The 20,637-nt window shown below is 38.2% G+C and overlaps 1 protein-coding gene across 1 annotated transcript; it reads right to left on the bottom strand.

Annotated features, from left to right (window-relative positions):
• Positions 1-6,893: 6,893 nt before the first annotated feature.
• On the bottom strand, positions 6,894-14,368 carry TENT5C (terminal nucleotidyltransferase 5C). Its single transcript, XM_070938400.1, has 2 exons — positions 14,275-14,368; positions 6,894-10,529 (listed from the first exon to the last, which is right to left on the bottom strand). The coding sequence occupies exon 2, from the start codon at positions 10,509-10,511 to the stop codon at positions 9,348-9,350; it is 1,164 nt and encodes a 387-aa protein (XP_070794501.1). The 5' UTR covers positions 10,512-10,529; positions 14,275-14,368; the 3' UTR covers positions 6,894-9,347.
• Between the last annotated feature and the right edge of the window lie 6,269 nt (positions 14,369-20,637).

The following is a 20,637-nucleotide window of genomic DNA, read 5'->3' as shown; positions in this document are numbered from 1 at the left end:
GTCAGCTTGGAACTTATAAAATGACAAGGGACAATGGACTCACAGTTCTTGCATAGGAGCCTGTGGCTCTATGACTAAGAAGGTCTTCTCTCACATTCAACTGGTGTGCCAATTATGCCTGGTCCTAGAACAGGAGGCCCATTAGATGATCCTTGATGCACTATCCACTGATATGGATAAGGCTTACCAACAGCAAATTGAAGATCTTTCTTAGAGGCATTATACAATAGTATGAGGACTTTTAATTATCTCAACATTGGTTAAGAGACACATTTTGCCCAGCATGGCCCTTGCAGGAAATTTTGAATTTGTGTTGCTGACAATTTTCTGCTTCAGAGAATGGAGGAAAGCTCAAATAGCTCAATTATCCATGACTTAATAGAAAACAACAGGGAAGATTTAATTAAAAGGATGTAGCAGGAGCATTGAGAGAAGAAATAGTGTGATGCTGAAGTTCTTGATTTTAAGGGAAACTAAAACTGAATGCTGTCAAAGTGGATTCTCCATGTTAGGAGAATCCAATAGGAAAAGGATTGGAAGATATGTGGAACTTTTTAAAAAATGCACAATACGTACATACGTACATACATACGTACATACATACATACATACATACGCAACCTCTCTCCTGTGGAACCCTCCACTTTCCATGGTTTATGGAAGAACTGATGGGTTAACAGATGTCTAGAATGCTATGGGAGGTCAATGAGGAACACACTTCACTGAGCACCCTTATGTTGTCCACTGATAGCTGTATCGGTGGCCCTGTTTAGGGTGAACCAAGCCTTCTTAAATTGAAGCTGCTGTGGCGTCTTCCATCATCATCTATATTATCAGTACACTGATGATACCCAGCTGGACATCCCTACCAATGGAAAGCTAAGCAATGCTGTAAATATCCTTGCTTAGTGCTTAGTATCCTTGACACTAAGGTGTCAAACTTGCAGCGTCACGTTGCTGTCACATGATGTTTCATGTTTTTCCCATTCACGGAGCTGGGATGGGTGTGGCCTGCACATAACGCATCCGGCCCATGGGCCACCAGTTTGTCCACTGGTTGGACAAACCAGTCCAACCACTGGTTGACTTTGTATGGGAACAACAGGCCTTGTTTTAACTTTGACAAGAGTGAGTAGCTTTGGGGTTGGGAGTCTAATGGATCTGAACATTTATCATCTTTGATGCTGGATGGGGTAAACTGCTCCATACAGACTTGGTGCAATATCTGAGGTTCCTTCTGGATTTATGGCTCCTACCTAAGAAGCAGATGGTTGTTTTGGTTAGCAGAGCCAAAACTTTATGTTGTGAACCAGTTGCGCCCATTCCTGGATCCAGAGGCTGTACTATCGGTCACTCAAGTCCTGATCATTTGTTGAATGGATTACTGCAATGCATTTTACATGAGGCTGCCCTTGAAGAATATCCAGAAGCTTCAGCTGGTGCAAAATGCAGTGATGTGTTCTTCTAGAACTGCATGATCCATCTTGACTTTGTGAGCTGCATTGGTTGCCCATTTGCTTCTGGATACAATTCAAAGTGCTAGTTATGAGTTTTAAAGCTCCACATGGCATAGAGACAGGTTGAGGGATGACCTCAGTTACATTTATCCATTCCATCAGGACTAGCAGGAGGGCCATATTGCAGCTCCCATTGGCCAAGGGACTTTATTTGGTGGGACCCAGGAAAGCCTTTTCGCCCATGACACCCACCCTCTACAACATCCTCCTCCCCCTGAATGAAATTGGATCCAACCCTAATAGTCTTCCAGAAGGCCTTTAAAACTTGGTTCTGCCATCAAGCCTAGCTACCCCATGGTAATATGGAGCCTGTTTAATGATTGCACAGAGTGTAAATTTATAATGCATTCTTCCCTGAATAGAATAGTATTCTATTATAATATTTGTAACTGTTTAATTGTGTTTTAATGAGTTTGTTTTAATTATGCTGATTATGTGTCATCTCACTGCATTCTACTGCTGCAGCCTCAATGCCACTTCCATCCTTAAACAACCTGATGTTCTGTCTACCAACAGTTTTCAGTGCCAGCAAAGCACCACAAGCTGCCTGTTCCTATAACCATTGGTTCCTGATAATTAGGTCAGGGTATAGCTAATAATGATAGGAGTTCTCTATAGATACCAGTGTTTGTTTACTTCTCCTGTCTCTTTTTCAAACTAGTAGTGTGTGTGTGTGTGTGTGTGTGTGTGTGTGTGTGTGCGTGCGTTTCCTTTCCGGAAGTCTAAATCTACACAAAAAACTGCAGAACTTCCAAACATTTCATTTTTAAAATTTAAGATTAGGTAATTAAATGGAAATTTTTGACTAAATGCTGGTCCTCACAATCAAATTGATCAACCCTTCAAAGAAGTGTAAATTTCATTCTAATCTCAGTTTATCTACAGCACTTTCTCACGCATAAAGATTTATCCCCTACCATAACGTAAAAGTAAGACACCCAATAATGATATAAACCAGGGGTGAAATCTACTTACCTTCCCTACCGGTTCGGAAGTGCATGCGCCGTGTGCATCACGTGTGCACACTGACCCTTCTGCGCATGTGCAGAGAGTAAAAAAATGTTACTTCCTGGTTAAAACCAGGAAGTAACAACAACCGGGTTGCTGGGTGGAGCCTTGTGCTGCCGTTGCTACCGGTTCTCCGAATCACCCGACACCGGTAGCATTTCACCCCTGATATAAACCCCAAAGAAATTTTCAAGCTACATGTTTCCCTGGCAGGGAATATATCTTGTTGCAGCACTGTAAGAATATTTGCTAACCAAAAACATTCTTCCCCCAAAATATATTGCCTGAAGTTAAATTTCACCATAAATTTCACCATAAAAAGTCACCCCTAATTTTAACGCTGCCTTGGTCTTTCTGTCAATAGAAATTTTGTACCCTAAAAAGTGCCGTAAGAAATAATCCTGATTGTAAAACAAATCTAAGGCAACACCTTGAAGTTAATTTTAACAGCAAATTGAACCACAGATCTTAAAGAAACCTAATTCTAACTTCATGCTACAGTATATCCATAGTTTTTAACCTAAGAGTTTACCTAGAGATAATTTCCCCATATCACGAATGTATCACTGCCTAAAAATCACACCAGAACTCCAGAGCTAACATTAGTTAAATTTCACCACTGTCCTCAAGGAAGCCTAAACTTAACCTTATTCCTGCCCATAAAGATTTTGTTATCCCCAAAATTATTTTAAAAAACAATTTCCACAAGAAGATACAAAACAAGAAAACCACAACCCATAGAAACTCATTCTAAATATCATCCATATAAGAAATTCAACTACTGGAAACTGTCAGAGTATATTCATGAACTGGAATAGGACATAGCAACAAGGTCAGCCAATGGGGGCTGTTTGGTTATTCAGACAGCAAAGAGCCTGGGCGTGGCTTAACTGTTCTGTATCTAAAATTGAGGGCACTAGCTTCTCCCTCTTCCATTTTGCCTTCTCCATTTTGTGCTTCCATTCTGTGCTGTGTTTGTACTTGCTATTTCTTCTCTCTACAACATGGAAAAACCTATAAGGGTATTGTATGCCTTATGTGTTGTTATGTATATAAAGACATTTTAATCCTGCTTAATAGTCTGCTTGTGTGTGCTGCAACAAACTCTGACAAGCCCTATGGCCCTTTACTTTAATTTTCACCCATGGTGAATCCAGAATTGCTTAACCTAAATGTTTTCCTAGAGGTAATCCTACTGTATTGTGAATGTAGCTCAAATCATAAAAACACCTCAAAGCTAATCTCAGAATTAGATTCTACCAGGGGTGAAATGCTCCCGGTTTGGCCCAGATCACCCGATCTGGTAGCGATGGCGGCAGATGATTCGGAAAACTGGTAGCAAAAATCCCTGTGCTCCCCCCACCACCATCATGCCCAGCTGAGCCGCACGATCATCAGAGGCTTTTTTTTTTTTTTAACTTTTAAAAGCATTTTTTCTACAACCTCTTCGGCCAAAAAAATGCTTTTAAAAGCAAAAAAAAAAAAAAAAAGCCTCTGATGATCGCGCGGCTCAGCTGGGATCTCAGAGGCTTTTCAAAGCATTTTTTCCTGCAACCTCTTCCGGGAAGAGATGGTTAAAAAAATGCTTTGAAAAGGCTCTGATGACCCCAGCTGTCTTCCTGATCGGCAGAGGCTTTTCAAAGCATTTTTTTAATCACTTCTTCCCCGGAAGAGGTTGCAGAAAAAAATGCTTTAAAAATCTCTCTGACGATCCCAGCTGAGTTGCCTGATCTTCAGAGAGACTTTTAAAGCATTTTTTTCTGCAACCTCTTCAGCAGAAGAGGTGGTTTAAAAAATGCTTTGAAAAGCCCTTGACAATCCCAGCTGTCTTCCTGATTGGCAGAGGCTTTTCAAAGCATTTTTTTGCATTTGCAGAAAAAATGCTTTGAAAAGTTAAAATAAAAAAAAAAAGTTGGCCACGCCCACCATCACATTACACCCTCCCCCACCAAGCCACACCCAGAGAACCGGTAGTAACAAATTTTACATTTCACTCCTGGATTCTACCATTGACTTAGAAAGGCTAACTCTAAAGCCTAACTCTTAACTGTAACCCTTGCAGCAAGAGAAGCTGTTTATCACCATATTTAGTGACAGAAATTTCTACATGCAATTAATACTGATCTCTAAAACTAATCCCAAATCCAAACTGAACAATAGACATTCAGGAATCACAATCCAGACCCTAACTTAATTACATAGCTAACCAATCTTTTTTAACCTAAATGTTTGCGGAATGGCAATTCTGCTGTAACATAAAGAGTAAAAACCCACCCAATTGAGATTTTTCCTTCATGCCATACATTGATATTTAACCAGAGACTTCAAGGAAACCTAATTTATCCTTCCTTCATCCTGTTGCAAAATTGCAACAGGGACCTAAGGAAAAAGTCCAGAGGAAAAATGAAACCAAATAACCCTTAATAAGAAAACCCTAGTGTAACATTTCTAGGAAACTTATACCCATCAATATAGCAATAGAAACTTTTTACAAAATTCATATTTTGCAGGCAATCCACTCAAAATATGAACAGTCCAGGGGCCAATCACCAAATACTCCTACAAGCTGGTCTGGCTCATAAAGCTGAGAGTCAAGGATCAGGAGCACAGGTCTGACAATAGCGGGTTATTTCCAGGCTGATGGCTGTTCTTAATTATACATAGCTGCAGATGTGGTTCAGTTAGGGATGTTGGCATCCTTGCTTCTCGAAGTGGATCACCTCTGTCCTGTTACCAATGCAACATAGGGCTAAAAACCCAACCAGGTTCTGGGCATCATCACCCAAGTCTACCTTCACCTGTTTATGCTGATTAACTGCCTCACCAGCCTCATAAGGCCAAGTGCCTGCTAACTCCTTGAAGGTAGAAATCCAATGGATCAGGCCCTTTGGTCTGACTCATAGGTGTCACATAATCAGAGTAGATCATAACAATTAGAGGAAAAGGAACTGGACAGGTTTGGCTTTGAAAGGAATGGGAATACGATAGTATTTTTCAAATACCTGAAAGGATGTCGCATTGAAAAAGATCAGGAATTACACTATTTTCATTTGAGTGTAGGGCATAGAACAATAGATTTAAGTTAGAGAAAGAGTTTCTAATTAACTTTTTCAAATTCCTCTTAGTAAGGGGTTGTGTTACTAGAATCTATTATCCAGAGCCGCTGTAGATTCCAATTCATTGGATATGTTGAAACAAAAATTAAACAGCCATTTATCTTTAACTTGGATTTTTTTAACTGTGTAGGGGGTTGAGTTCAACTGCTTAAATTGTCTTTCCAATTCTATGATTAAATTAACTTACACTAGCACTAGTACTTATATATTTTTATATCTTTTCTTTTCAGAACTGCAAAACAGTACTATCCACTTTTTCAGAACGCATTTTCTGCATAAGTAGGTTATGCTACATGATTTTTAAGGAGTCCCTGGGAAGTGACATTTAAAATCATTACCATTCTGATTTGGAATAAAATCTACATTTCTCTTAAGGTTTTCAAAGTAATTTTGTGGAATTAACAGACTGAAACTAACAGCTGTCAGAAACTAAAAGGTTGTTTACTTTGAAGCCTTGAGATCAAGTTATTCTGAAAGATCCTAATTTAATTTTCTAGCATCTATGTAGTCAAAATAGAAAACAACCTGAAATATGGGCAGTGCTTTAAAAAGACAAAATCATGGTTTTAAGACAGTCTAGTTCTCAGTGAGTTAGACATTCAAATCTAGGCCACTTAAGGGTTCAAATAATGTCTTCAACCCACTCTCAAAAATCTGTTCATAAGAAATGCCGAATTTCAGAACATATTATAAACTATTCATAAGAGTATAAAAGGAATGCAAATAAATTATGCTTGGATATTCTGAAGGAGAAGTTTTGTCTATAGTCTTAAGGCAGACCTAAGTCATAACACAGGTTTCATCTGAAGTTAACTGTCTCTTCAATGTATGTTAGGAAATGAAGACCAAGAAACCATCTTATTTACTCAGATTACCCCCAAGAGATGTCCATAGCATTCTCTTTTTATTGCTGTCCCCCAGAAGATTATTGCAAAGTACAGAAGCTTGAATAGATGACAGTCCCTCTGAATCTTTACAACTGAAAGTGCATTTGAACCTGGGTCTTCCAAGTGATATTGCCCAAATGCATCCTCCAATATGTATCTTCCCTGATTGGAATGAGATGATTTCATGGGTTCTATTGGCAAGAAATTGATACTGTGATAACTTTCAGGTCTGGCAGGATCCGAAGCACTGGAGAGAATACAGAGTTACAATGGCTAGTTGAGAAATTGGGAACAAACTGAGAAGTTCTTGGAAAGTCTCCTTATTTTATGGAGGTGCAGAGGAAATAAAAAAAGGACATACACCATTCAATTGACCAAAATATTTTACTTTAAGCTTTCAAGTTTAAGAAAACCAAAATCAGGGGCATGTCAACAGCCCTTTTCAAAGCTATCATACTTATCTAGCAACTAACAATAATTTTGAAATTTAAAGAAACACATACTTGCCAGAAATGCATATAAAATAACTTTCTACCAACGTAAAAAATCATTTAGACATCATCTATGCATTTCAGCTTTGAATTAAACAAAGGTCTAAACTTCAGCTTGTTGTGCCCTTTTTTGATACAATTCTAATTTACATTCCACTCGCACCCTAAGGTGCAATTCTACAACAGGAAGCAGAACAAACCTTTTCATGAGCATCAAATTATGCTTTTATTGTTTAGCTTTCTCTGTGTTTTTGAATAATCCAGTGCAATCAATTTCAGCAATATTCAGGCTATTTGCAAGCTACAAGCAAAACATGTAGCTTAACTACAGCAACTGAAATAGACTCAACGTTTTCTCTGCTTATCTGTTTGATTCAAGAAGGAATTCAACAAGGTGGTGTCACTTTAGCACTGCCAAGGTCATCCACCTTTCCACAGATAAGAATTTATCTCTAAGTTACAGAAGAAATGCTACTTTTAAAAAAGCTATCCTATTTTGAACTTTTATTGAGAGAAACTTAAGGATTTCTATTAGTCAGTAATGAACATTTCCAAACATGTTTTTCTGTCATTACCCTGCCCTATTCTTACCCTTGTTTCCTTTTCTGGAAATGTTATGCTTATGCTATAATACAAATATACCAGTTTAATAAATAGCTTTTTGCAATAGAAAACCTGTAAAAAAAACTCTATAGGTTGAAAACGATCTATCTTCTTTCTGTATTTAATAGACAATTTAGGAATTTCAGGTGTTCTGCTGGATTTGGTAAATCTATGCTAATCAACCATGAATTTCTTCAATAATGTAGCAAAGTATTCCTTAGGGCTATTAGCTTTGCTGCCAAGAAAGTGCAATTGAGAAAGAATCCTATAAAAGTGTTTTGAGCCCTCTTCTTTAGGAAAAGGACAGTGGAGCTGTCAAAGCATACTTGACAGATTTCCTTCTCACAAAACCTTCATTTATTCACCAGCTGTGACTGAGGGCCCTTCTTTCCTTTCTATACCTTTGAACTTTAAGAGGCTTCCTAAAAAACTACAAGTATCAATAAACCCTGAATAGCAAGCACTGGAAATTTATAACTGTTTTAAACTGAACTCATTTTTAAGAACTTTTTTCAAGAACTTGGAGTGTTAACTGAGTGCTAACTGAAGTACTTTATTCTCAGGTAACTATTGAAACCATCATTTCTACTGCAGTTATTGCTACTCATCATCAATAGCATAAATTCCTACCCTTGCCACCTTCCCAAAATCTGATTCCATATATTTATATTTTCTTCTGATTTGCATTTATTTCTTGGGATTTTTATCTTGATTGAAAATATTTTTTAAAAAAATCTATAGTTTCAATATAATTTTAGAAAAATACTAACTCCATATTCTGTATATGCCCAGTTTCAGGGGAAAATAAAATTCCGAACTGCAGATTCATAAACCTCTTATGTTTTCCAGTAATTGTTTTGCTACCTAAAAAGTTTTCCACAGAATTTTTGAATTGTACTATTAAGAAAAGGCAAATATCCAATATTACCCTTGCAAGAGTACTTTCCTGCTTCTTCCTTTGCTTGGCAGTCTTCCAAACAGGCTAGAAGGAAGAGGCCTTCTGCTTTGGGATTGCTACAAATCAGGAGCTCTCCATTGCCAATGCTGCCCTCCTAAAAATGTTTAGACTTTCTTTGCCTCCATTGCCGTCACCTTCCTTCTTCAAGGAAGGTCTCAAAATATTTGTGAGGAAGCTTGTGAGAAGAGATCATGAAAGCTATGTATCCTGGAAGCCATTTCTGCCAGCACGAAGTTGCCAGTATCCAATTTCTTTAAACTAAAATAGAATGAACCAAATAGAATGAAAGGATTTTTCCTTTTTAAAGACAATTTAAAAAAGAAACTGATTAAGACTTTCAGAAAAATGGCTCTCATACTACCTACATTAAATTGCTTCAATTCCATTCCTTTTAGTGAGGTTTTGATCAGCTAATTGTGTGCTACAATATAGCTATTTTTCCTGCACAAGAATACCAGATTAGTCCTCATTACTTCCATTAAATTGGGAACAGAACTTGCAGACAATGAAACTTCAAAAACGTAAGATAGCATGGAAGCAATTAAGTATCTATTATTGTTCTGGTGTCATTGGACATCATCTTTCAGACTTCATCTTTAAAAATTGCAGACACACATTAGGCAGATAGAAAAGAGATTTTCTTTTATGAAAGGCAGTACTATTTTATGACCTGACTAAAGCTTGGTAACATTAGTCTTATTTAAGCAGTTAAGAGAAATACAGGAAATGCTCCATTCTGGCTGAATAGAGGCGCTGAAGACAAGAAATCAATTGCAAGGCAACCAGGTGGGACACACCTGGCCGTAAGTATCTGCAACATAGTAGCTGGTGAAATTTGCATCACTAACATAGGGTGCTGGCTGGTAATAGCAAGTGACGTTATTAGTATTAGGGATGATGTTTTGCTCCACAAGAACTCTGAGGGCCAAAAGGGAGATCAAGTTCAGGGTCTGTCTACGTTCATGCCCCATGAGGCATACGGTGCTCTCATTCACCACTTTCCTCAAGGTCATTAGGTAGTCATATTTGCTTCTGTCCTCTTCCGCAAAGTGATTTTGCAGGTAGGTTTCCAATTTGCGCTGCTGTTCCAGAATATCTGGGAAGTCTATGAAGAACCTGGAGCACATGTAGCGCTCCAAGGTTTTGATTTCCTCTTTGTCCATGGGCTTGAAATCCCTCACAAGAAGGTTGCTGTATTTCAGGAGCCCGCCTCCCCTAATTTCCTCAGGGTTCTTGGTAGTTATCAGTCTGTTCTTAAGATGAAGAAAGGCTGCCTCAAAATCACCATACATACTTTCCCCAATGACAGTTGGATGGAAATGCTCCGACATTGGGTTTGCTGAGCACTCGTAATAAAAAAGCAGGGAGTCTAATATTATTTGAAAAGAATCCACACTGAACTCAAATTGCCGCCGTATACGATCCACAAATTTGAGCTCTACATTTCTGCCATGCCTGTTAGAAAGAGATATTAAGCTCCAACGGTCAATTTCAGTGGATACCTTCACTAACTTTTCTATATATACTTCCTTAAGAGTCATGGGAGTAATCTTGAGTTTGTTCACACCTTCAGGCAAAAAATTTAAAAGGGACTGCAGCACCACTTCTTTGACCAACTGGAACTCAGTCTCACTTGGGAGGGACACCTGAAAAACAAGATCTAGATCTTTACAACCCAGCCCGTTATCTTTAACCAAGACATGACCAGCTGCAGAACCATTCAGTCGAACGTCGTGCACTAGAATGCTTGCTTCTTCCAGCCTGCTCCGAACAGTTTGTATGATCTTCTTCAAAGTTATCTTCAGAGTTGGAAAATTGCCCCGTCCATGAATTGGCACCACTTCCGATAGGATCTCATGCAAGCGACTGACCTGTTCCCAGTTTAGTACACTGCAAGATGTGGAGCCAGCCTTTGGTTTCTTGTCTGCCATTGTAGATTAATGTTTGAACTACAAGGGAAGAGAATATTGAAATAAGATACACCCTCTTAGTACAATTAAGCAAATTTGAGATCTTACGATTGATTGGGAATGTTCTTCATGGAAAGGAATAAGAATCTGGATGGAATATTACAAGCATTTTATATTTGCTATAGTCTAAACTGGTTCACTGATTCTTTACACTCAATTCATTACAATTGTGGTTCTCTGTGCACATTAGTTTCTCCAGCAACTTCACTATTTCTCAGAATGCTTGAAATTCTCACACTGTTTTTGTTGGGAGGCAAGAAACCCTCAAGAGAAAACTTTGCATCCGAGATGCTCTTATTTGTTAGATCAAAATTTATGTGAATATATTAAAAACTATTTTTCCAGCTTCCCCTATTAATGGCAGCCCTTTTGCCTCTAAAAAATTAGTCTGGGGACCTCTCATCCTACCTTGATACAAGGAATGGCTGGGAAAAGGTATATTAGATCTTTTCATGAACAGAATTAAGTTCATGAGATGTTGCCTCTGTTAAAAGTTTGATTACTCCCTTTATCTGTATCCCAGAATCTACCCAATTTACCACTTTCCTCCCACATGGTAAAATCATTTTAATGGGATTTAAAGGATTTCATGTGAAATAGAGAAATCCACTTATAAAAAACCGGTTGCATCCTTTAAATCTGAGCCAAACCATTTAGCCTTTCTTTTAAAGAATTTCTAGACTGTCTTGTAGGACAGAATCCTCTCTAGACAATTAATAAACAAATACACATTACAAAAATAGCTAACTGTTAACAAGCATTTTCAGTCAGTCTATTACAAGCTTCATTAGATAATGCTGGACACAACAATTACAATGTCACACTTACCCACATACCCTAAGTTTAATTATTTGAATTTAGGTGGGTAGAAATACACTGGTTGCCTTGTTTTAGAGTTACAGAATGGCACAGAAAAGTTCGTACAAGAAAAGGTTTCAACCATAACACAACTGCACAAAGGGGATCATAAGAAGTAAAAGTAAGACAGAAAGAACAACTTTCTTCTTAACCCTCACCTGATATATATGGTTAGACAATTTGATTTCAATAGAAATGAGCCCCGAACCCAAATATGTTTGTATCCTTCCCCTCTACCACCACCTTCGTTTTCAGAAGATTATCCTTGGAGGAGAAATAATTTTGCTATTACTGTTAGAATACTGAAAATCAGAAATTCTTGCTAGTCTCCAAATCCCAGGGCAGTGCCAGCTAATTTCCGTATGAATCAAGTGTGTAGACAAAAGACCCACTTTCTGTTGAGACTGAGAAAAATTTGTCCCACGTCTGCTCTTCTGCCGCATTACTTCAACACCAGTAGCAGAGGAATGCAGCACATACTGCATGGTATTCACTGAAGTCATGCTGCCTACATGTGCCCCTTCTTGTCTTCTCTCTACTTACTAGTCACAGTAATTCTCAAGGTGGGCATCAGCTGGCTGGTGGCAAGAGGGACAAATTCCAACAATAAGACTTGGCTAAATGAAAAGCAATGTATCAGGAAAGGTGCTATTTGTATGCAGTTCCCTTAGGAAAGAAACATTGAACACAGCATCTTATCTGAGATATTTTCTTATTTAGAAGACTGGACAAAAACCAAATGTCTAAGTGCCTCCTTAGCAGAACTGCTGAGACTAAAAATGAAAGTGCCATTGTATTCCCCATTATGTGTGGCCTAAGGAGGCCAAATAACGTAGAATGTCAAGTAACAGACTTCCAATGGGTCCCATTGAAACACTAGACACGTTGCCCCTCAAAAATCATATAGGAAAATTGTCTCAATGTATTCAAGGCAGCATTAGAAAACTAAATATGGAAAGCAGCAACAGAAAAGGAGTTAAATCATTTGAGGTTGCATAAGAAATATTATTTTAATAGCTCTTATTTCACAGTATTTATCTTTATATAAGAAGCACATCAATGTAGTACATCAATGATATACAATATAATTCAAAGGGTTACTATAAAATAGATCAATGTTATGAAGTATTTTTCAGGAATCTCTATGCTCAGCAGCAATGCCGAGACATCACTTCAATATACAAACCTATTTTTAGGCTGTATATTCATCAAGGCTACTATTATATTACTAGATGGTTGTATTTCCACAGAGACTTACACTGAAGTTTTTCTCAAAACTGCTAAACAAGATTGCTTTAATCTGGAGTTACAAAGATCACTGGAGCCGTTCACATAAAAGGCATGTGTTTATTTTGTAGAGCACACTCTTTCCCGTAAAACGGCTGGATTGAAATTAATGCTTGGTAGAGTCATTCTGCTCTGCAGCTTTCCTAGAAAGCTGATCTGAGATGCTGCGATGTCAAGGCAATGCAGACGGAACAAAATGTAATAAAGATAGCCATGCTCATTCTTTATTTCGGAGAAGAGCCTCTGCTGGATCATCCTGCTTTCTATTTACAGAATGCTCAATTTGAATCCAACCCATTCATCTGAAGCAGCCTAATTACAAGGTATTTTTCATGCAGGAGTCATCCTGCCTCATTCACAGAATGTTAAAGGTGCCCTGCAAGCAAGGGTAACTACTACCATCTATTTTTTAAGCTACTACATATACAAAAGAAAAGGAAAAATAAAATGGTTGCATGATAAAATTGAACAACAGCTGCGAGGAGTTTAGGAGCTGTCCATTTCAAAGCACCCTTCATTACAGGCATCTGATATTGGCAGGAAAACCTGAAGTTCACATGTCTGGATTAGAAAAGGCTGTTGTAGGAGACTTCTGTTTAATAATGTTTTCTAGGTTCTTGTTTCACAAGGCCAGAATCTTGTGCAGGATACAACATGGACAGAAGAGCTCTCTAGAATAACCTCGGATGCTTGGAAAATGGAAGGCTATTTAAAAAGCAGCCAAGAGAAGGTAAGTGACTAGACTCCTATCACTAGCTTGAAAGGACTCCAAAAGTAGTTGTTTCTGATAAACCAAGCTGAGAAAATAACACTCATCAGATCAAGAAAAGTAGGAAGCGACCAAATAAGTGAACAACAACAAAAGTTAACTTATCACTGAAGCCCATGGTATTTCAGCAACAGGTGTGGCTGTTAACACCCACTTAGTAACTGGCTTCTGACAGAAACATCCAGCTGCCTCAGTTCTCCCCAGGGAAATTGGCGTAAACAGTCATTTTACCCATCTCTCTCTCTCTCTCTCTCTCTCTTCTACTAAAGAAGCCAAGGAAAAATCGTTCACAGCCATTCTCCTTGGAAAAGTCTACCAATTAATAAGAATTGCTGCCATTTTTTTTTTTAAAAAATAATAATCACGCAGGTAAAAGACGCATTGCAACTCAATCCACATCCCCAAATCACACCGGAGCCAGCTTCTACGCCGCTCAACCCACGCAGTTCCACGCATTACATGCTGAAACGCGTCGGGGAGATGCGCGCTACCTTCCGGGCGCACCAAGAGCCGCCACGGATGCGGGAAGACGCGACCCGCTGGCCCAGAGGTCGAACCCGAAAAGGGACGAAACCTAAAGCGGCTTTGGGGCATCAGAACCAGGTCTCCACGCGTGTTTCACTAGAAGGGCGGCCAAGGAGGAGCCCTTTTGTCTGGTCCCCCAATGTCGCTGCGAGAGCAAATGCTTTTTGTGCTGCCACTGTTGCTGGCCGGACTTTATCGCGTAGAAGTTTCTAAGGTCCTTCCGCTCCCTGGGTTGGGGTGGGGGGGGCTCAGATCTAAAAAACCCTCAGCATTTTGCACACAAACCTCCGTTTTCCAACTAAGTCGGTGAGCGGGGAGGGCGCAGGAGCCTCCGCGACGCTGGACCCTTCACCTGCGGTGGCAGCTCGGCCGTTCCGGTCTCTTCTTGCAGTTTAGCATTATTTTTTTTCCCCCTCGCGGATTCATTTATAAGCCCCGCCCTCGGACAGACCACGCCCCTTCAGGCGGAGCAGCGAGAACGCTTTTGTCTCCTACGACGGTCTAAGGTTTAGCGAGCCGAGTGGGAATGTCTAAAATCGTGAAAGTTGGAATCAAGAGCTGACTGCAAATATTTTCGGGTTCCCTAATGGGTAGGCCCCGTCTTGTTTAAAAATAAATAAGTTGCTGTCTTAGAAATTATGCCCCGGAGATATTGCAAGAATTGGAGCCATTCATGAACCAAGATACAAACTCATTTTTTCAGAGTCTAAAAGGTTCTCTTCTGATTTTTGTTCCCCGGCATTGGATTTCTTCAGAAACTTAACTCCCTGGTGCATTTGGTTCAACACCAAATGCACCATAGCAAACAATGTGGCCAGATACCTTGCCTAATGGGTTCATGTATCATCTTGAATAGCAGCTCATGGAATAAACCACAGCTGAGTTCACATCTGCTATGTAATGGTTTGCAAATAATAATTTGGCTTGTTTAAATACCCAATTGTGGCATATTTAATAAACCATGATTAAACCAAACTTGGCTTATTGCAACTTGGGAACTGTCCTTTGTATTTTTTTATAGTTTGTATTCCATTCCGGTTGTCGTTATAAAGTGTATAAAGTATAAAGTTTACTTAACACTTTGAGTATAAGTGTACTACATGTGGAAAGCCAAATGTACCTTCCTAACTTTCCACTGGGAGAAATAAGCACAAGTCCCTCTGGATTGGTAAGGATCCAGCTGGAGTCCAGCACAGCCAGAGAGATCAAAATGGACATAGATCCAGTTAAATGGTGAGTGCTAATCCCTACTTAAAGCTAGATGGGGTAAGGCAGTTAATGATAGGGGGATATGAATTACAGTGGTGGTGGTGTACAGGTTTTTGAGGGGGAAGACCATCTCTAACATATACAGTAATAGTAAATCTGTCCTAAGTTTTTTGATCCTGGGGATGATCGGTTACTGAAAGAGCTAATTAAAGCAAACAGATCTCGTGGTTGTAAGGTTAAAAATGTTTTTGAGAGGTCAAACTCCCACAGAAAACTAATTTCTCATATTCATAGTTCACTGCCTCAAAGCAGAAACCCATTTCACAGGAAGGGAGAAGTGAGTCAAAAAAAAGATAAAAATTGAAAATAGTTCATAAAAGGCCCCTTTGGGACTCCCAGATTTGGCTAGTTCAACAGGAATTTATTGTGCAGGAAAGGCAAACAGGAAAGTAATTTCAAGATAGTGAGGAACTTAGAAGGTTTGATGATTCATTAAATCATTTTTATACTTTTAAGTGTGTTTTTTATAAGTTAAAACTCGTTTCACAGAAACGCAATCATTTAAAGAATTGAAAACACAAAATAGTACATGGAATAAAGAAAATAGCAAGGCTTAAGGAGCAGCTTTTCCACAACCAAATCATTCCTGTATTCATAAAAGGGTAAATAAAAGGAGAATTTTTTAAATGAGTGGGAGTAGAAATAAAGAACTTTGGAATAAGCTCAATACAAGCTTGCATAAGCCTGGAGGCTCCTGAAGATTTGAGTTCTTCAGAAAATTTTAGGATCAGAGCCTCTTTGATAAGGTTTTTAAGAAGAGAAAAACTAGAGTAGGAGAGTCAACAGCCAAGCTGTTTTCTTCTTGCCTTAAAGAGATTTTGCTGTTTACTTGGTTTTTGAGATGCGTATTTAATACTGCAAAATCTGTACATTTGGGTAGTCCAGCAAAAAGATATAAGCCTAGGAAAATAGGCTGATTGATGTTAAACGGTACAATTTTAGAGAAATGATTATAAAATGGGGCTATGAAAAATCTAATGGGCAGAACGGTTTCTGGGGTGAAAAAGAAGTAGATTCTTCTATCACTGCTTTGAACTAGGCCAATTAAAATGCACTGAGCTGAAAATGAGAAGGACGGGGAAAAACAGATATTTGCATGGAAGCAAGAACAGAACAAAGTATTGAAATGTAAATCATTTTACAGAAATGACAAAAGTACAGGGGGATGTGGATGAAACTGAGAAAAAAGTTTATTTTGGACACTTGTGAGCAAACTCATGAAACCATATCCTTAGTTGCTGGAACAGGTGTTGAACAAAATAAAATCAGAAAGCATGTTTCTGTGAAAAGACTGCTAGCTTTATCACCAGTGTGGGCTATTAACCACTTACCATCCATTCTGTCCTTTGAAAGTAGAACGGAGATTTCCGTTCAAAGCTAGACCAAGATTCAAGGTTCTCGCTTCTAATGCATGAACACTTTTAAACGGTTAACCCTTTTGCTCCTTAATCCTTCCATTTCATGAGCTTTTAAAAATGGCACGTTTTTGGGCCTTAGCTCTCCAAGATCCCATATTGCAAAAAAAGCTCAAAATTATTGGCCCTACCTATACAGGGGGCTGTTGAAATATCATATGGCCTGGAGGTTGCTCATTCTGTATTAAGTTATCACCATGGTTTAATTCTGGCTTACATTAAAATATTGTCCTTTGTAAATCATAATTTATGTTTTAATGTAATGTGTGAATGTACTCCATGATTAACCATTCTTAGTTCATTTTGAAATTGGGAACTCTAATCTACTTACTTGAAGATCTTTCAATCATGTTTGATTACAATTCATTCCACTATACTTAAACTGGCACATAATGATGTCAGTTTTAATTAATGATTATTCTTTCATTCACTGTCCAAGTAACATTCTGGAAGATTGATTGGTGTTTTAAAAGACTTGACTTTTCCACTAGCCTTAGGTTAAACTGAGTATCATATTTCCTAATGCATAATGTGTCATGGACTCAATACTAGGAAAGTGGATAGGATCAAAGATGGCAATAGAAGAGAATACATGTAGTTGAGGCTTGAACTATGGAGTCCTTGTGCTCTCTGAGCTTGGTTGTTTGTTGGCTTGTTTCATTATGTAACTAGGTAATCTTAGCAGTGGTGGGATTCAAATAATTTAACAACCAGTACTCTGCCCTAATGATTTCTTCCAACAACCAGTTCACCAAACTGCTCAGAAAGTTAACAATTGGTTCTCCCGAAGTGGTGCGAACTGGCTAAATCCCACCACTGAATCTTAGGTAATCTCATTAGTGCTAGTGAGTATAAGGTTTGCTCCCTGTTTATGTAGTCTGCCAGTGTTGGTAGAGGTATGGTTTTCTTCTTGGCAGTTCCTTGAGTAAAGTATTGTCTATCGATGAATTATTGATTATTGATCTATTGATAATCTATTGATCTATTAATGACTGGTAGCACAGTGATTAAACTGCAGTATTGCAGGCAAACTCTGCCCACAGCCTGAAGCTTGATCAATATGGGGTTCAAAGTTGACTCAGTTTTTCATTCTTCTGAGGTCAGTAAAATGAGGACCCAGATTGTTGGGGGCAATATGCAAATAATTCTTATTTGTAAACTGCCGAGAGAGTACTGTAAAACACCATAGGGCTGTAAATAAGCGTAAATGCCATTGCTAATGCTATTGCTAAAACTTGATGAGATGGTGCACAAAAAGTAACTTCGGCGTTTGGAGTACCAGTGGGAAGGATGACTGGTTAAACAGATTTGTTTTGAATAAATCGGTTCTTACATATACATTCCAAGAAATTAATATAAATCTAAAAGCATGACTGATTTGTTATGATGAATGATTGTGGCTATTAGAGTCAAGGAATTGTTACACGATGCTATAGAAATGTACAGAATTGTATAAATAAAAGTCGCTTGGTGGGATGATCAAGTGAAAAAAACTGTGGATGAAGAAAAAAGTACATAAATTGATTGCTGCAAAAAGGAGAAAAGGATAACATGCAAAATGTGCACATAGAAGAAAACATAGTTGCAAAAACTGTTGTCAAACAGAGTAAGGAAGGATTAAAAATTAAGAGAGAATATAGGAGAATTTCAATGAAAAAAAAAATAGAAGGGGGCTAAACAACCGCTAGTAGTTGTACCCAACCTTTATGGCTTGACAGCCCGGGCAGGGAGAGGGGAACCGGCCCACTGCTCCATTTTGGTAAGTACCATAATTAGTATTACATGCTTTCACTTAGTGTTGACATTTCAGATATTTATATTTTTTGAAGCTGCTATCTGAAAAAAGATGGATTTTTGTACCTTACTTACAGATCAGCACTGGAAAATGGCTCAACTATTCAGTGATCTGCAGAATTAAATAATATAGCTATGGATGGCTTTAATTCCATTTACTGTAGAACTCTATATATATGTCTGTGAATATATGCCCCATATGGTTTTGTTTCTTTTTTTAGCTTTCTCTTTTTTTTTTTATGTCATAATTTTGGATATTCATTTTGTTTTATATATTTAGTTAAAATGATTTAATTTAAAAAGCAGGAAAAAAGAAAAAATAGTCTCTAAGCACAGAACAGAACATGGTAATATATCTAGGAATATCTGCAATATTTTTTTAAAAAATAGTTATTATTTTCACTGTACTAGGATATCCACATCCATATGGAGCTCCAGTTTGACTGTGTATAGTTATTATTACTGGAATTTTCTGAGATCTTTCAACAATTGGTGAAAATCTAGTCACATCTGGGAAAATAAAACAGTCACCAGAACATCTTAAAAGAAGCACATGTGTATCAGTAGTTCAGGGGCATGAGGAGTCTTCAAATTCTAATGAGGCAGAAGTAATTTATGTAAAAATAGAAGAAGTTGGAGTCAAGGTGCACACTTGCCTTTTTCCACATATAGAAGGAATTAGTTAAAACACTGTCTGGACCTAAAAAAGGATTTATTTTGAGAACAAGCATCCTTTTGTCAGTTGAAGACTTCCTCAACTTTTCCCATAATATATGCCTAGAAATAGATTAGAAAGTTGCTCTTAAGCAAAAAAACAAAAAACAAACCAAAACCTCACAAGATTATGTTTTAGTCATCAGGAATTTTTTCACAAGGTGGAGCACGTATATAATTTTATGTGTCTCCACAGAATTTACTAAAGTTAGGAAAAAGTATGGAAAATATTTAGATGCTGCTAGAAAGTTGATGAGTAGCAACTGGTTCATTTTAAGGGAAGAACATTTTAGAAAGAAAAATAGCTGGATGTAGTAGTAGTTTGTCCTGTTTGTACATGGAAGTAATAAATCAGGAGAAATACAAAAATAAGTTGAATGCAGTGGGAATGGGGTATTAAGAAAAAGATAACACAAAAATAGATTCTGAATGAATGTGGATTGAATACAAACATAACCAGCACAAAACAAATACTGTATATTGAGGTGATTTGGTCATAGAGAATGAATAAGAATCACATCATAAAACAAATCTATGAAGAAGTAAAAGGGTTGAAAGGAGGACAGAAAAAGTCATAATTCGATGATGAGTTTTTTTATCCAAAAAGCAGTGTATGATTCAATGCAGGGGTGAAATTCACTTACTTTCTCTACTGGTTTGCAAATGTGCGTGCGCTATGCGTGCGCTTGCTTCGTTCACACATGCACAGAGGCTGAAATCATTGCAAAAAAGGGTTGCCATGACATCTGCGCGGGTGGGCGGAGCCTCCCGCAGCCGCCGCTACCGGTTTGCCCAAGCCGGATAGAACCGGCTGAATTTCACCTGATTCAATGTATATAGTGTATATAGTATATAGTGGAAGGAAGGTGTGTGCCAAGTTAGGAAAGTACAGATCTATAGTAAATAGTGTTTGTGTAAACCAGTTTTAGCTGTGTCTTCTTTTCCTTAATTTGCTTCAGAATTTTGTACTCCTTTTCTGAACTGCATCTAACATTGCTTACCCCCAAAATAATACAAAATAACATCACTTTGAGCCCATTTTCGAAAATAAACATTGATAAAGAACAGCACCCCTAGTGGAGTCATAAATTAGGCAATTGCGTGCTTGACATTAAGATTCTCCGTTTATCGACCATGTTTATTTAATTCACCCAATGTTACCTCTTTCCTAAAGGCCCCTTTACTAGCCAGGGCCGAGATGATCTTGGGTCACAATACGAGTGAAAACAATAATATATATTTTGTTTTCTCTTTTAAATGGGAGGAGGAGGTGGGGGCGGGGGGAGAGAGAAAAGATATTCTAAACCAATGTTTCTTAAACTGGGCAAGTGTAAGACGCGTGGACTTCAACTCCCAGAATCCTTCAGAGCCAGCCATGTTGGCTAGGGAATCCTGGGAGCTGAAGTCCACATCTACACAGTTCCACATCTTCACAGTTGCACAATTTGACAATTTA

This window comes from Pituophis catenifer, unplaced genomic scaffold (genome assembly GCF_029215685.1).
Source record: "Pituophis catenifer annectens isolate HBS135680 unplaced genomic scaffold, rPitCat1.0.hap2 SCAF_2, whole genome shotgun sequence".
In the NCBI taxonomy this organism is placed as follows: domain Eukaryota; kingdom Metazoa; phylum Chordata; class Lepidosauria; order Squamata; family Colubridae; genus Pituophis; species Pituophis catenifer.
Note: the sequence above shows the minus strand (reverse complement) of the source record. Positions and strands in the feature narration are given on the sequence as shown.